Source organism: Ixodes scapularis, unplaced genomic scaffold (assembly GCF_016920785.2).
Source record: "Ixodes scapularis isolate PalLabHiFi unplaced genomic scaffold, ASM1692078v2 PGA_scaffold11__112_contigs__length_91849675, whole genome shotgun sequence".
NCBI classification, from domain to species: Eukaryota; Metazoa; Arthropoda; class Arachnida; order Ixodida; family Ixodidae; genus Ixodes; species Ixodes scapularis.
The window spans coordinates 86,294,002-86,311,392 of NW_024609837.1; the positions used below are offsets into that span (position 1 = coordinate 86,294,002).

At 46.0% G+C, this 17,391-nt stretch overlaps 1 protein-coding gene and 1 long non-coding RNA gene across 51 annotated transcripts in view; both read left to right on the forward strand.

Moving 5' to 3' along the window:
* LOC8035274 overlaps positions 1 to 17,391 on the forward strand; it is a 306,866-nt gene that overhangs the window by 150,944 nt on the left and 138,531 nt on the right. For all 50 annotated transcript variants that reach the window (XM_040211414.3, XM_040211438.3, XM_040211445.3 and 47 more), the window contains 2 exons: positions 770 to 855; positions 9,791 to 9,858. In XM_040211414.3, coding sequence (XP_040067348.1) covers positions 770 to 855; positions 9,791 to 9,858 — 154 coding nt within the window. The remainder of the gene's footprint in view (positions 1 to 769; positions 856 to 9,790; positions 9,859 to 17,391) is intronic.
* On the forward strand, positions 11,239 to 15,756 carry LOC121835120. Its single transcript, XR_006077474.1, has 2 exons — positions 11,239 to 11,817; positions 12,443 to 15,756. It is a non-coding gene; the product is annotated as an uncharacterized LOC121835120 (long non-coding RNA).

Consider the following 17,391-nt stretch of genomic DNA (forward strand, 5'->3'; position numbering starts at 1 on the left):
AGCTCGAAAAACAGACGACGACAATGAAGAACCACACGTAACGAGCGCAGCGCTTGTCTCGTGTGTTTCTTCGTCCTCGTCTGTTTTGCGCGCCGTTTCCTACGCTCTTATCTGTTTCGTTTTGGACTAAGGATGGGTCAGCCGCATGCCCATTCGGGGAAAGAAGACTAGCTGCGAAAGGAGCGGCGACGTACGCAGCAGCGTGAATGGGTCATGTGCAACCACCGCGAAACCGCTGTCGCCTCGACTTCCACTGCGTCGAGCGCTTCAGATTCCCTTGCCAAAGAAGAGCACATCGCTCGCCTGGAAAGCCGTCGCCGAGAACACAGCCAGCGATGTAAAGGGCGCCGGCGGGCCAACGCCGTGCCACGGGGCACGGACAACGATCGTGCCACGGAGGCCAAGCGCAAGGCCCAGCGACGACTGCACTCCACGCCGGCTGAACAGTTCCCGGGCGTGACGGCGATGTTCCGGAGGGAGTTCGGGGATTACCCGTATGGCGTCACGTGCGCCGTGTGCGACCGACTCTGGTTCGCCGGAGACGTATCCACGATCGGCGGAGTGTTGGACGAGAAGAAGTGGGAAACGGGCACGTGCGCATTGCGGCAGTGTATCGAGTACAGCTCCGCTGGTCTTCCTTCTTCACAAGAGTGGAAAGGCTGTACATTTTTCCATTAGAGTTATCGTCTGCCAAAGATTTTGAGGAACTTTGTGTTATGTTTCTACTGTTCTCCGAGCTCAGCGTTGGCGTGCGTCTCCTTTTCCACAGGCTCCAGTGAAGGGTCTCAACAAGCTGTACGACCCCCACAATTTTGACCCGGACTTTGCGCAGGAGTATGGCGGCTTTTCCGAGAGGTGAGATTGACACAGTTGTCATCCACATTGCCAGATCATTCGAGTTGTCGACGTTATGAAATGACTTTGTGGTCACCATTTGTTATTATATTGACCAGGGTGTCGATGTTACTATGTTGGTGACAGGTGAAGAGTTCAGGGGAAGCTCCTCCCACCTCTTTCCACTTTAGCAGAGCGAATGCGACCTCCTCCAGCATTCGCTCTGCTAAAGTGGGAGGAGTTTCTCTGAATTCTTAACCTGTCGCCGACTGCAGATCAACTCGGTTGTCGTCACCATTTGTTACTTCATTAACTCGGTTGTCAGTGTTATTAGATCAACTCAGTTGTTTTCATTGTTATTTATTAGTTTCTTTGTCTTCAACATTATTATATCAACTCGGTTGTTGTAACATGAGATCAATAGACCGATCTCACCAGGAGTTGCACGACGCCACCGCTGCCGCGGTGCATTTTGGTAACTGTAGTTCTTCCCAGTTTTCCACCGCGTCCATCCGCTTTGTACACTTGGCGTTTGGACATTTTGCGGGTTAACACGAGACATTTAACCGGGTGTTTATGCACGGTTTCGATGGGTGGCTTACCTGTTGTGTGCCAGGGTACTACAATTACAGCAGCAGGCATAAACTGTATGTCTTCCCAAAAGAAAGCAGCCCCCAAAAAGAGTTGCTATGAAAGGTAAACAGAGCTAGACAGAGTGGCAGAAAAAGAAGCATTCTTCGATTTGTTTCGCGATTTGCTTCATCGAGCGAGTCGACGTCATCAGCTTTGAAACCATGCAAAACGGTACCTTAACGAAGCCACGCGCAGGCTAGCCAACGGCACCTTTTACACTTTGGTCCCATTGACTGGCGCGCGTCGACGAGGCTCCCGTTGGCCGCTGCGCGTCAGTTTGTGTGGTGTCATCCTGACTGTGTTGTCACCAGAGTGTCGAACCGAAATTTTGATTGGTTTGGGTTCGGGTTCACGGCTTTCGGTTCGGTTTCGGTTCAGTTACGGGGAGCAAAAAATAACGGTTCAAACCGGTTTGAACCGCTTAATTGAAAATATATTTTCCGCGTTGTTCTGGCAATAGACACTAGTTACTCCGTAAAACGATTAACTATATAGCTTCTTCTATCGTCCGTGCAATTCACTTTTGTTTTCAGGTACCAAAATTATGAAATTAAAGTATTCAATTTCTACGCAACAGTAAAAGAAAATCTACATTAACGTACATAACGTCGTGTTCATACGACTCAACATCCCTTTGTTTACAATTCAATAATTTTCATTAATTTTCGCGAATTTCGTGAATCGCCAACGAATGTGAAAAATACATCCAGTGAACCATTGGGGCAATATGTGAAGGCTACAGAAGCTACACTCGATTTGCGAAAATTAGAACCCGCGAATAATTTCAAATTTTTGGCTTTGGCCCGATTTGCGAAAATTTGAGCCTGCGAAAATTGAGTCGTTTCCAGTATATTCTACCTGAATGAAAATGTTTAAGTACAACAGGAAAGGGTTGGGCTTGTTGGTACACACCTGTAAATAGATGAGCTTGAAATTATGAACTATACTGTCTTTTCCTGTCCTTTCTTTCTTCCTGTTTAAGTAAAATTCTAAAGTTTAAGCTGATCTATTTACACGGTGGAAAATGTTGTCGCGAAGTGTGGTAGGTCGTCTAAGATACCCGTGATTGGTACAACTTTGCATCGCAGTATTAAAGGTAAAATCGGGATTGTGTCCTTGAACTAAGTAAGGAATTAATTACAGCATGTAAAACCATAAAATGGGCACCTCGTGGCCCTATATATCGTGGAATATGGTTTACGAAATATGTTTCACAATATATATATAAGGACCAGACAACTGAGCTAAAAGCAATCAAATTTTCAAAATGTCGCGAAAGTTTTAGGACAGTTTCTTTCAGTCTATTTTTTAAAGAAACGCTGAGCGGCAATCACAATGCTTGTTTTTCTAACCAAACATTGTTTACACTCAGCACCGCCATGCGTGCGATTAATCATGCAGAAAAGAGTAGTTGAAATTCTTCACTCTAATCTATACGCACCTTTGCACACAGATCAAATCTGCCCCAAAATAGCGCTTTCCCAAGGGAACATTTTCTCATACAGAATAAACTGGCATAGCCTGGCTGTTGAAGTTCGTTCTTGACAAGATGCCGGTCAATTTAATTTGCAAATGAGCATCACCCTTGCTAATTGATGATTTTAATGCATAGCGTTAAGGAGCTAATGTTGCAAAAAAGCCACATGCCCTTGCGCAGGAATTCCAAACAAGCCACAATGTTCACGTGAAACGTGATATCACACGTAAAATGAAAGTGATTAAAACATAATATGTAATTCCTTTGCCTTAAAAAAAAATTTCAGAATTTTAGGCGGGATTCGAACCCACAACCCTGTTGTCGCAAGGCAGACACGCTCCTGACTAATGCACGTGAGGCTCGCTTGCACGACGAAAGAGGAGGGGATGCGAACGAGGCCAGTTAACGCTATCGTGTTCCACTTTCATAGGCGTAGCCAGGGCTCTTGCGAAGCTTAAGCCTCCTCCAAGATTATTTTTTTAAGTAAAAATTTTAAATTCTACTCGACATAGCAGTTACTTAATTCGACACTTTCTGACAATCTGCGTGCGTAAACATCGTAGTCCTGCCGTGCGCCCCTGTGTAGTTTTTTTTTGTCCAGCCCACAGACACATAAAAGTAATGTTCACCACATAAAAGATGCAATACGTAACAGACTTCTATGTTTGAGAAGTTATATGTGTGAGGAACACATACCGTAAAATACCGGGCAAGCACCCCCTCAAAATTTAGAGATAATCGCGAAAGAATGGGGGATGGGCGCTTGGCCGGTCATCAATTTTACATATCAATATCAAGACAAACAAAGATTTTAAAAATCCTGATGTAAATCACATTTTATCAGCTTGCACAAGCTCGAAACTTCGCGAAATCCTGCCTCGGGAGGCTAATGTTGTACTTGGTTTTATACTTGCACTAGTTTTGGGCCCTCACTTTACAACACTATGCTTCAACAGTCATGCGCTCTGACATATATATCTCTAGGCTGCCGTATATCATTGCGGGACTGCTATAAATACAGCGCAACTTTACAATTAGGACATCTACTGCTAGTGTTGTGAACATCGCATTCCACCAGAAAGCTGGACTGTTTAACATGGTATGCTTGTGACATCATCACACTACATGCTGGTGGTCATTGTGATTTCTTCTTGCTGAGAAAATCAATTCAGTGGTGCAAATTGCATGCAGCAGAAGGTTCGCGCTCAGTGAAAGCCAAGTATTTTAAAGGCACGTTGCATTGTTAGTGCATTGTTGCGAGGAACGGCGTTAGCGTCTGGCACGACAAAAACGCGCTTTTTGGCGAGGGTGTTTTTGCAAACAAAGTAGTTTCCGGTGCCACAATTTTTGGTCTGCCCCGAAATGAGGGGAAGAGAAACCTTTACAACAGAGTATGTTTTTAAAGCTACCACACACACACACACACACACTTCTTTTCTTTATTTTTTTTATTGCTCTTCCAGAGAATATTTTGTATTCCTGAGGAATTGCCTTCTCTCTTTGGGTGTATTAATTCAACAATTATATTTGTCACTTGTTAACAGACCCTCCACTGCTTTTTTTTTGCACCCCGTGAAGTTTAAAGGAGGAATAAAACGATATCGGGTTGGAATGTTCATGACTTTTCAAAGGCGTACTGGTCCTAGTCTGGCCCAAGTATATTCGCACAGACTGCCACTGATTCAGAAGCTTCTTTGTCGCGGCGATATTGCGAGGATAAAATGAGACTATTTCTTTTTGTCTCGCCTTTGCAAAAATTGAAGACATAATTGTGGGATCAAAACCACCCGCTTGACGACAGCCAAGCGCTTCTCATGGATTGGACACGAGAATTGCGTGGGCACTGCACATCGGCTCGTAACAATCAATGCCCCGGCGGACACTTGGGTAGTGGCTCGTGTCCAACCACTGTGGTGATGAGAAGAGCCGAACTGCCTGAAACTCGGCTCGCGTTTTCTTCCTTTCCAACCCCAGCGCGGGGGTAGGATTAACGTTGGGGGCGTAGGATAGGCACCAGGCCACGTGGTCGCTTCTGGCTTCGAGTTCAGGGGATGATTGATGCTCATATTTCTCTGATTTGTTTGGTGACTGCAATTGCCTAGAAAGAAGAGCTAAGGCAAGTTTATTCAGTTATTAACGTTGGGGAGTGATTCTAAGTAGTATTTAGTGAAGGTATAAAAATCGTTTTCTGTTCCTTTAAACAAAATACAGAAGTGGTCGAAACTTGGGGAATTGCTTGAGAACGAAGCTCGTGCGATATTTAAAGCGACTGCCAACGTTCTGCTGTCCCTCTGAGGCCACTATGATCTTCTTTTTTTCCCTTCAAGTTACCCTCCCATACACACATGTAGTTCTATGTAACGTCATATTGATAAGTCGCATTTAGTAATTACAGCACAGTGTAGACCGCATATAACGTATGTCGCGGGAGTCGCGAAAATCCGCACTATAAGCGGTACCGCGCTATAACCAAAACATCAACTTTTCAGGTCAAAATGCATGCCATCAGACAACTTACCTTTGTAAAAGAATTTATTTTATGTTAGATGAAAATTAAAGCTTAGTTTGAGGAGTCTTTATTTCACCAGACTAGTACACTTCTCTCTCAGGTGTGTCACACATTTTGAAAGAAATGAGTGGCTTTTGCCTGGCGCAGCCTTTTAACGGCGTCGCGGGTTGCGGACGGACGTTGCGAGCGTTCAGGATTGCTAACCCTAATCACTTTTCTCCGGCGATGAAAACGCGTGAAAATTTGCATCCTTTATACGGTACGCACCAGTAATACCTTCACCTTGAGCACAGGCATGAAATGCTCCAAATAAGAAATCCGGGCGATGTTCGAAAACACACATGCTTAGAAAGCACCACCGTAGTCGAAGTAAACAAACACGACAACATGGGCGTTTCTGCCGTCTTGAGAGTGCCGCCACGACATCGCCGCACGAGTAGGTGGATCTTCCCTTCTAGTACGTGCTGGGTTATCATAGCGACACACAACGAAAATTCACAGTCAAGGATAGCGCTTTTACGCGGGACGATGAGCTTCTAAAACGCCGTCTACGTCGACGATCAAAACCGACGCCATGTTTGCGGGTAGAAGCAGCCGGCCGGCCGGCTACTTCTACCCGCAAACATGACGTCGGTTTTCTTTTTGAGGGCATCAAAACCTGCCCTCGCAGCGTTATATTTGTGGTCGCATTATATTCATGCAAATATGGCATGTGTCCTGTCAAAACACAAAAAAAACCTTTTTGTTTTGTAAGTGAGAGGATTGTTTTGTTTGAAAGACGGGTAATTGGGGGAAGGGGGGGGGGAGAGATAATAGAATAATCACGCCCTTTCTGAAAACGAGCCTGTGTGGACAGAAACACTGATGTCAGTGCTAAGTTGATCTTCTCTGATCGTTAGATAGCCTAAAGGAAATTAAAAAAAAATAATTTTGTGGTCATTTTAACAGTGATGTGATTGCTGCGCCAATTGCGCCAAACTGCGCCAAGAGGCTAACCCTGCTATATCCTGCTACATTTTGTTAAAATATGGGTAATCTGCGCCAAGCCTGCGCCAAAGGACCAATTTTGGTCGCCTTTGAAAACCGAAACTAAACTGAAGACCGTAATTGAGCACCCATGAGCTAGGTGGTGCAAGCAGCCATCCCACATAAAGTACCCTGCATCAATCGTTCATCCGGTCTTGCATGATTATTCCTGCCGTCTCTCGTCTCGCGTCTTTTTAAAAAAAATTCAATGATAGACGTTGGCGTGTGCGGACGCTCCGACGCTAGCGTGCTTTGTACCAGCCGTGCCGTCATGCTGTGAAAAAAAAAACAATGTTTTTGCGCGGCGGGGGTTAATTTATGGGCTGAAGCACTCGCTCGTAAAAGCAACGGCCGTGCTTAAACCATATTTGGTCCCTGCCTGCCAGCCGCCATGGTCGCGCGGCGTCGGGTGTTGCCATCCCCACGTCACTGCAGTTCTGGCACTTTCCAAACTGAAACGTAAGGACTGCCGCATGTTCATCAACAATCCTGTTCTTCTTTAATACGCTATTACAAACATCCCTTTAGCTCAAAGACTGCTGTGTCGAAGTATTGATTGCCTAGGTTTCTCTCGGTAGGCTTTCTTTCGAGACGTACCCCGGTACCTGAAAAATCAGCCGCGAAAGATGTTGGTGAAGGAAAGTGAGATAAAGCAAAGAAGGCAATGTCCGCATGCTGAACCCGTACAGCGTGCTTATTTGTCTCGAGTTCAGTCGTTGCAGAAAGCGCTCCAAGAACATTTTGACCCTGACTCGCGGTTTCTTGCATCAATGCGCTCAGGTTCTTTTTTTTTTTTTTTTCTGTGTGTTCAGCTTGTACCTCGCCTGCCAGACTGGCAAGCAAGTGCCGCTGGACTGTTTTTTTTTTTTTTTTGTCGTATGTTGGACAGTTACATTTTGCATACAATTTTGGGAATTAGTTTGAGACGGAGCGGAGTGGCATGGTTTCGATCGAACAGCCATCTCCGCTCGCGCGACAATTTCGCATTGCACGGCAGTAGTTAGGTGTTTAATCAGTTAGAGACTGCTTCCATTTATTATATTACTAGTCAACCTAATGATGTGATTATTGAGAGTTTTGGTAGATCGTGTTTTCGGGTCACGCTATTTGTAGCGGGAGCTCGCGCTACCCCTTCGATGCATGCTCTGAAGCGCGCGCTTGTAGCTATAGCGGGCCTTTGAAAACGATCTACTAAACTCTCTATTTACTACTAACCTGGTCATTTTCAAATAAATTTTAATATGTGCAGTTTCGTGCGATATATTCGTATCATTTAACTGAAACATTGCAAAATGTGTTATGTCATTGGCATTTCAGTTACATGTTGAAAGACTCCCGGGTGGTCTATCTTGACAATAATTGGTTGAGTGCGGCGAGCAATGTGTACTTCGTTTGTCCACCACCTATAATTAATATTTTTTTTTCTAAGAATATCTGCTCCAAAAGCCACTTTGGCTGCTCCGAAGCACTGTTTTAGCTGCTCCAAAAGCCAGTTTTGCTGCTCCAAAACTCTGTTTTAACTGCTCCAGAAGGTGCTCCAAAACGGCTTAGGCCAATCACATCACTGTTTTAAAAGTTTAGCGAATTCCTGAGTTGCTTTAGTGCTTTTGCCTCAAGTACTGTATGTATAGCAAGAAAAGTTTGGCCCCCTAGTGGGGCCTCGCTAGTTTTCCCCTTTGAGTGTGACTTAAGTTATGTGCGCATCCCTTTTAAAAGGATACTGAACCAAAATTTGGATTTCGCAAAATAAGGCAGCAGAATCGTTGAACAGCATGCTACGAACTCCAAAACATCACTCGTACATCCATATCTCAAACGGATGGCCGTACTTTTGGGAAAGGACGTGATCAAGCGAGGACTCTGACGTCGCGATCGTCCTGGAACAGTTGAGAATGAGGGGAAGCGGCCTCGCCTCTCTCCTCCTCGCTTCGGCTCACCAGCTCGACGGGACGAAGCGAGGAGGCTCACCATCTCTCGTCAGCCTCGTCAACCGTGTTCAATCGCGCACTCTTTTTTTAAAAATACAGTGATCCATAGGAGATATCACTGTATGAGTGATGTTTTTGGGTTTTGCAGTGTCCCACCTATTGCTCCAACCTTGCTTTGCAAGCTCGAAATTTCGGTTGAAATTTGAAAGTTGAAATGGACACATTTCAAACTCAAAAGGCCTTACTTTCTTACAGCAGAGCTGTTAGGGGCTAGTTTCCCCAGTATCGTGTCCGCAGACAAGTGGAGTGTCAACACAAAGCTCTAGACGGCTACCGCCATCTATGAGCGACGGTGGCAACCAGACAACCAGCTTGCCGGTTGTCTGGTTGCTGCCGTCGCTCATAGATGGCGGCAATTTTTCCAGCCTTTCCACTCTGGTTTTCACCAGAGTGGAAAGGCTGAATTTTAGAAGTCGTCCTTGAGGTCGTCCTAGACGTCGCCCGAGAGGTTGTCCTCGAGGTCGTCCTAGAAGTCACCCTTGAGGTTGTTTTAGACATTGTTCACTAGGTTGTCGTAGAAGTCGTTCTTGAGGTCGTCCTAGAAGTCGTTCTGGAGGTCATCCTAGACGTCCTCGAGGTCGTCCTAGAAGTTGTCCTTGAGGTCGTCCTAGACGTCGCCCTAGGCGTGGTCCTCGAGGTCTTCCTGGAAGTCGTCCTTGATATCGTCCTAGAAGTCGTCTTTGAGGTCACCCTAGAAAACGTTCTTGAGGTTGTCCTAGACGTTGTCCTCTAGACATCGTCCTAGACGTCACAAAGATAACAACTTCGCTGATCCTCCATCTTCACGCGAAGTGAAGGGGCTCTACATTTTTTTTCCTTTCTCTCTCTCTGGCAATTGAATCGCAAAAACTACTTTGTGCCGTGGATGCGCTGTGCACACAACTTGCTTTTTGCACAGACCGTGTTTAGGGCTAAGGTTTCATAAAAACAAAATGTCCCAAAAAGTTTGTAGTGCAAAAATGTAACATGCTAAATTTAGTCGATTTCCTTGCTTCATTTCAATTTCGCCGAACTGAGCTCAAGAAATCTTATAAACTTACAAAAGAATGCTAATCTCCTTTTTGTTTTTTTTTCTGTACCCCCTGCAGTAATGCTCTCAAGGCGTAATAGGAACTCCATAAATAAATAGACAAATAAACAACCACACAACGCAGCTCAAAATGTGCATGTAAAATTAAGATACATTTTTCTTGAGGTTCCAGGCAGTCTAGAGGAGTGGAGGGGCATGTTCTTTTGCTTCCACTCGAGGCAGCCAAGTGTTCCTCGAGATGAAGAGGGGTTTGGGTGGCCCACTGGATGCTTAGCAGACGCACGTCATTTCAGGGACTTCCAGCAGCCGTTCAGGGGAACCGGAGCTCGAGGCGGCTACTCTGGCAGGGGCAGCTACAACGGTGAGTGGTGGGAACTAGGCCTACGAGAAACAAACACCATTTGTCAGTCATTGTACCATTGTGCAGAACCTTAGTCAGTAGCAGGTTAAGAACTTGGCAGACACCCAGCAACCAGCACGTGCTCTTTGCTTTCTGCCGGGCTCTGGCTATGCGTATGACGGAGGTGTTATCAAGGGCAGAAAGCTTGCGCTTGGGTTGGAGCATCTGCTGGGTTCTCAACTTGTCACTGACTATATATTGGTGAGGTCGATCATCCTTTTGAGGGGCGAAGCTCCTAAGGGTCTAGCATTGTCCGTCCGGCATCCGTGCTCACATCGATTGCCATCCCATCTGTCTTCTTAAAAAAAGAAAAAATATTTGCGCAGTCGACAGGATTCGAACTTGTGCGGGGAGACCCCAATGGATTTCTAGTCCTTAAAGGGGTACTCCGGCCGTTTTTTGAGCTACCTAAACAAATTGCATTTTCTGACTACCCGGACTTCAGTCGTCATGGTATGCTATTTATTTTCACGAAATTCAAAATAGCAATTGAGAAAACCGTAAATGAAGGTAATGCCGAAACCAGCATTCAAATTTTCGTGTGCTCTTCAGTGGTGTGACGTCACACATGGTACAGACCTTCAGTTCGTGCATGTACCGTAATATCCCGAGTCATCCCCCCCCCCACCGCCTGAAATTCTCAAAAATTGTGGGGTGGGCCATGACTCGGGTACCGAGCTCAAAAAGTTTCGAAAAAGTTTAAAAATGCGATATTTTTTAGGAAATTAACTGAACTCAAATCTCGAGTTGGTATCTTACTTGCGACTCATTTTACTGTCGAGCAAAATCCACTGCTTCGCAAGTAGCTCGTTTCCGCCTCCTCTGAGCAAGCGCAATTCGAAGCCACGACCGCTGCAGCCTTCGGTCCAACGTGAACGGAAAAAAATAAAAAAAGAGAATCATCAAAAAAAAGAAAAATCGCAAGAAGCCACAGTGACCGAGCAAAGGTGACGAAAGCCGAAAGGAAAGCGGGTCCTCACTTCCTTTTCGACTTCGGAACCAAGCAAACCAGCGGCCTTTAACCGACGCCTAAAACAAACCCAGTACAAAAGCAAAAATAAGATGACAAAAGCGAAAACCATAAAAAGGCTCTCTCCGCGGGCGCGACCGTTGCCGCGGAAAGCGCGCGCACGAACAATCTCAATGACCTTCGAGTTTGTGCGTGCGCGCGCGCGGCTCCGGGACAACTTTCTGTGGCAGTACAACCGGAGCTGCGGGTGGCCAAGGCCAATTGGGCACCGACGCGGAGCGCAGCCATTGGTTGTTCTCGGAACGCAGCCACCGGTTACGCTCTGCGCCGGCGCCCGGTTGGCTTGTGTGTGTGTGTGTGGGGGGGGGTGATGCTTTGGGAAAGGAAAATGACGCTTTGTTTCCAGGCTTATACGGAGGGAAAGCCGTCTGCTCTTTCGCGCAGGCCGGTGGCGTGACGTCACCTCGCCGCGCTCTGATTGGAGGATGGCTCCGGGCGGGAGCTCGGGGGTAAACAAAGCGGTGTCGTCTTTTCTCCGCAGCCATTGCGGAAGGCCTTTTCTGTGGCTCTCGGAAATCCACTGCTAGTGCTTGAACGAAGACGCGGCATACGGAAAAAAGAGACCGGAAATACCTCGAAATGTACGTTACTTCGTTTGACGCGAAAGAATTTACCCTGGGAGCATACGAAGCACCAATATGCGTCCCGGTCTTCGGCGGTGAGATGTTGATGTGAGCCCCCCCAACGTCAGCACGGTGATGTGCGACGCGAGTGAGCCTTTCTACTTTTTGGCGGAGACCCCTTTTCGCCAGCAAGTGTCTCGGTGTCTCCGTGAAGCACCGAAGTGTAGCTACAGCCCTCTTCGGCGAGCTGAACGGGCTGCCGAGCTTTCGAAGGCCGATCTCCCGCAGCGCTGGAACCCGGAGAACCGCGCCATGGCGCTCGCTGAGGTGAGTTACGTCGTTTCTGTACAGTTCGCATCATTCACAAACAGTTGCACGTGAAAGGAGTGTAGCAAAGTAAAACGGAATGTTACGAAAAAGCAGCGGATTAGGCGATCGGTGTGGTACGACCGAGCCGAGTGCGCAGTTGTCTGTTCTTAGTCTTTCCCCCCAGCGACAGATTGTATGCCACTTGTCCAAACAGATAGTGTGGTAGGATATCTGTATGTGGGTCATTAACTTTGCAGTCACGACTCGGTGTTCGATGGTAGTCTATTTTAGCAGTGATAGCGCCGTGTCTAAGTGACATCCGATGTCACTTCTTGCCAGTGGCGTAGCCAGGGAGGGGGTGTTCAGTACTTCGCACCCGAAATCCCCCCGGCCCCAAGAAAACCTGGCTACGCTAATGCTTTACGCGCGCGATAAAGCGCCGTCCTAGGGTGTTAAACTCAAGACGAACTGTTCTTCTGACGCGTGTTCCATCAGTCGCTCGCTGCTGATTTGTTTCACCATAAAGTGCCAGTGAGGCAAACGCTGCGGGGGCGAGTAGCATGTTTTCGTACCTGCCTACTAGTTTTCTTAGGTCCGTTAACCTGCAAATGCTTGTGTTCCCCCTACCCTATCATTCCAACAGAATCCACCAACTGCCGGGCTACTGAAAGGGCCCTCTGCTCGGAGGACATGTTGCGGGCCCTGTGTAATGCCCTCGGAGCCTGTGCGACTTCAGGGGGTCTGCGTTTCACGGCCCCGTTACCAGCTGGGAAATTCTCCATGGAGGTAAGATTATGAAAGAAACCACTCTATGCACTCAGAGGTAGCTTTCAGAAGTTGTGGAAGCCAAATACAGATGCTGATGTCTTTAGTAAAAACAAAATCAAATTATTACTTGCTTTATGACTTATGCATCTCTATTTTGCAAGCCATATATGGCAGGAAAGTGTCACGTGATCTCAACCTGGTTTCTCAAGGCACTGAAAAGCTACCTGTTGCAGACCACTGTACCATTGTCATTTATTATATGTTATTCCCTGGCACTGTGGGATTGGTGGCCGAGGGGGCTTGCACGCACCAGCTCGGAGAATGTGGAGTGAAAGCTCGCGCTGCAGAACCCAGAATCGTGTGTTCAATCCCCACATTTGCCCGTTTCGATCTGGATGAGCACTGTATTGGCGTGCGGTCGTGTATCACTGCTACGTGATGCACGTTAAGGGCCCCAGGCTAGCGGTCATCTACAGCTGGGAGACTCATCGCCCGTTGAGGCAGATCAAGTTTGAGACTGTATAAACATACACACAACCCGATTCCTTGGCTCGCTGCTGTTATTGCTGTGCTGATGTTTGGATGTATTTTTTTTGGTCGTTGAAATGACTACTGTGATGCTTGGGTGAAATAACCTGGTCAATTACCTCTTTGGCCATAGAGTGTTGTTCACTTGTTACTCTCTCTTCTCCTCTGGTTAATGTAGCTCAGATAACAGTCATGCAGTTAGCCCGTTTCAAGTTCTCTCGACGCCACATTCTCACATCTCTGGCCGATCGTCCTGCTTTCGCGCAAAACTCACACACCTCGTCTTCTTTGATACTCCCGAATGCACCTCGGTCGCTCACTCCGCCGCTAATTTCAGTCCCGTGCCCACTGTTTTATGACAACCTCCTTGACATGACAAATCTAGCTTCTGTATCCAACCATCAATACGGGTTAGTGTTCAATTTGTAAACTTGATGTTTCAAAGTAACAGTACAAGCTTCCTCAAGCATCTACCAGCAACCAAGCAATGACAAAAACCAAAGCTTTAACTTCCAAGACTAAAAACCCAGGAGTATGAGGACACGCTGGCCAACCCTGCTGAGGACAAGCCAGGAGTGGGACAAGCATGTAATCTCGGTATATGGAGAGGTGTCCTCGAAGTTCCCAGCTTTAAAATTGTGGTAGTGTTTAAGTTGGTTTAAGTTCAAGGAGTCTCAAAAGAGCAAATAATGCAATGTTATTTATTTTGATTTGCATCCCTTGGATGCTGGCAGGTATTCGGTACGAAGGGAATGGAATAGACATGTCCATTTATGCATTCTGCTGCTTAAAAAATAGGGTTTCACTGATTTTCAGTTGGTAATGGCATGGGAGGACAAATACGCTGCTCAAGAGTGTAACCGGATCGTTTGACTACTGGGACGACTCTTTTACAGGGGACGACATCCTGTCCAGCACCAGCTTCACCATCTGGGACCAAGTGCACGAGGGGTCGCACTGCAAGCAGATGAAAGGAGGGCACTGCGACCTTGAGGTCAAGCTTGTACATCTACCATTACAGTCCTGAATGGATGCCAATTGGTACTGATGACCTTATGAAGGTGAAACGTCCCTGGATCTAAAGGGAAAATTTGATTGAAGGCGAGCTGAAGTTGTTTCTGACTTTATCCTCTTATGACTTGAAAGTAATCTGCCTACTTCATGAATATTGAAGATGCAGAATTTGTTTCCGTAACTGTCCCACTTCAACGTAATGTGCACATTGAAACCTGTTCCTTTTCTTTTTCTGCTTTCCGGCGAGAAAAAAAAAGCCAACGAATCTCCCTTTTCCTTCTCGCAATGGGGAGGTGTGCAAGACTGATTGCATATTTTATATACGCAATCAGTTTCATAAGTGAATGAAGATAAAAGCAGAATACATGTTCACAGATTATTTGTGAATTCTTAGACTTGCTGAAGTGAGTAGTTTATGTTCGAGTCATGTAATTATGAAGTCAAAACCAGATTTAGTGCATTTTTAAGGAGCCTTTTAGACCTGAGAGTTCTGTTTTGACTCAGCAATGCACAACTCACCTTTGTTATTCCTATAGCACAGCCGAAACTATAAACATGAGCATGTTGCCTGACCAATGCTTGAACTGCCGTGAAATCGACGAAGTCCCTATCCTTCGAGAACAAGTGTCAACGGGGAATAGTCGAAAGACCAGGGTCAAGTATGCACACACATACTTGATTTCAAGCTTGCAGATTGAAATAATTGTTTATTGAATCATATCCATTCTTAAACCTGTTTGAGATTGTATTGGTTCATATTCACAGTATATTTATTTTTCATTTCAGCAAGGAATAATTTAGAGACAGATGTTGGTGTTCAGGCGTGATGCTTTTATTTTTGTGACATGCAAGAGGGCAAAAAATTAGATTCGGCTTTGTAAACTGATTTTTTTATGTATTCTTCCACACAGCATAGCAAAGAATAATATAAGGGCTACAGCTGCGAGAGTTGCTACACCTGGCATCTCATTTGTTTTATAGCGTGTACAGGTGAGACACTATACTCCGTTTCTCGGTAAATTGGCAAACATTGTGACCCAATAAGAGCATCGGAGCCAGGCACGTGACAACACTCCACGGTCGAGTCCTCGTTATTGCCACAGCATCTGCGACAAAACATAGTTCTAGGCTTTGTTTTTTCTTCTTCTTTTAGTAGTGTTGCCGTCGGATTCTTCGGACCGCAACACTACACGACACTGAAGAAAGACGAAGACACATGTTACTGATTAGCGACACTTAATATAGATCAACACTTTTTTGAGAAAAACATGGCTTGTGATCGAAGTTCAAACAATCGTAGCCTTGAATCGACCAATTCCGCTCAAAACATCGCCCTAGCATTAGCACCCGCCACAGATTCATGGGCAAATTGAGCATGTGGTTGTAAGACGACAGCCGGTTCTGGCGGGTGGTCCTTGCATTTGGCGCGGTGACACGAACGCTCCTGTGACATGCGTCCATGTGCCTCGCTCCGACATTCTTACTGGGTCGCAGAAGCCGTAGCCTCCACAGTTCACCAAGCTATCGTGAAACAGAATGTAGACTAAGTTGCCTGCGTGCTAATGAAAGTAGCCTTGCCAGCATCATGTATTATGTATGAAACACTGTATACTTCGAGAAAACAAATAAAGCCATTCAACCTTTCCACTGATTGTGTTTGTTCATTAGTAAAACTTGGTTCAGTGAACTTTACATTTCAGCATTAGCATGGACACAACAGGTAAGGTAAATCACAAGTGCTTTAGAGCGTGCCGAACAGTTTCCAAGTGGCTCATGCAAAGCAGCTGACATGGTATTACCCCCAGGAAAGAGTTGAGACCTCCTCGACGAATCTACTCAAGGCCCACCAAACTGAATATTGGCGTTTCTAGGAAATTGGAATCAACCAAACAATTCCATGGAAAGGTACACCACAAACAGCATTGGTGCGAGGGTGAGCCCTATCTGCAGCGACAATACTGAAGCCTCGCATGCCACCATTACTAACACATGCAAGTAGTCACTCTGCGCCTGGCATACTTGGGCATTGATGAAACAAGGAAAGATTATCAATGAGTGGACTAGGAATGTGGATCCAAATGGGAATGTCTTCACAATCGCTGTATGACCACCATCTGTTGGTGTGTTTCTGGATGTCAACAGCCCATCTGGGACCTAGAAATGACAAATGATGTTAGAAAGTTTGTCACTTATACACTGGCTTTTGCTTGACCCAGTCTGCTGAGCGAACAAAAATATGTACATGTTAGTCATTGTTTACTCCCGTGTCAATTCCATGGGGCGCTCGTTAGCTAGGCTTGGATAGTGCGCGATCTCCGAATTTTTATCTTGGTATGGGAACGAAAAAAGAGACAAGCGACACGCAAAAACACGTCAGACACTGACAGCGTCGATGTGGTTCCAAGATACACTGCGCAACACATTTCGCAGAAAGGCGGCATCGGTACTTCGTCGGCAATTCACTCATACTGGCTAATGTGAAACGGCAAATTTGTACTGTCCGAGTTGGTTCACTGTATTACACGTAACAGCCATTCATATTTCATTCCTGAAAGAAAAAACGATCGCGTTTTTGCGGCAAGTTTTGAGCTCTGTGCTTTTCTACAGTGCCATGATTACAACCGTAGACTGCAACTACTATACCAAATATGATGTATGACTATACTGCGTCTCACCTAAATGCGAACGAAGCGAAAATTACAAACGCGAGAATCTGATCAGCGCTTGTTCCAAGATCGCACATGCATGGCAGCTATGATCAAAGCTCGGGATTCGCCCATGTAGATTTAACTTCGACCGCATTTAAAATGAAACGGAACATAGCTTATACGGCCTCTGTGTAGCTTCGAGTCGAAATGACGAGTGTGTATATTCCTAAGGCCCGCTTCAGACGGAGCAACTTTTCCAGCAATTTTGAGGTTGCTGGCAGGTTGTTCCCTAGCTTTCCCTAGATCGACGCGAATTGCTGAGATCGGGTCCGGCTCGAACGAGCGAGCAACTCGGAGCAATTCGAAGACGGTTGAAGCGCCCGTAGCCAATCAGAAACGCGATATTTTCACGTGACACCGCTGTGGTGGTGATGATGACAGCTAAAGACTCAGTTCTGGTTTGAAAGGGATCGTTTTCGGAAATAAACAGTTTCAGAAAAATTAATTAGTATTCTCAACGCCGTTCAAAGATAAAACAACGTGCTTTTAGCGCGTAGCTGGGCGTCTAAATAGTGAAAGAAACATCAAATTTAATGATGATGATGGCAAGTCGGAGCAATTCGGTTGCTGCGTG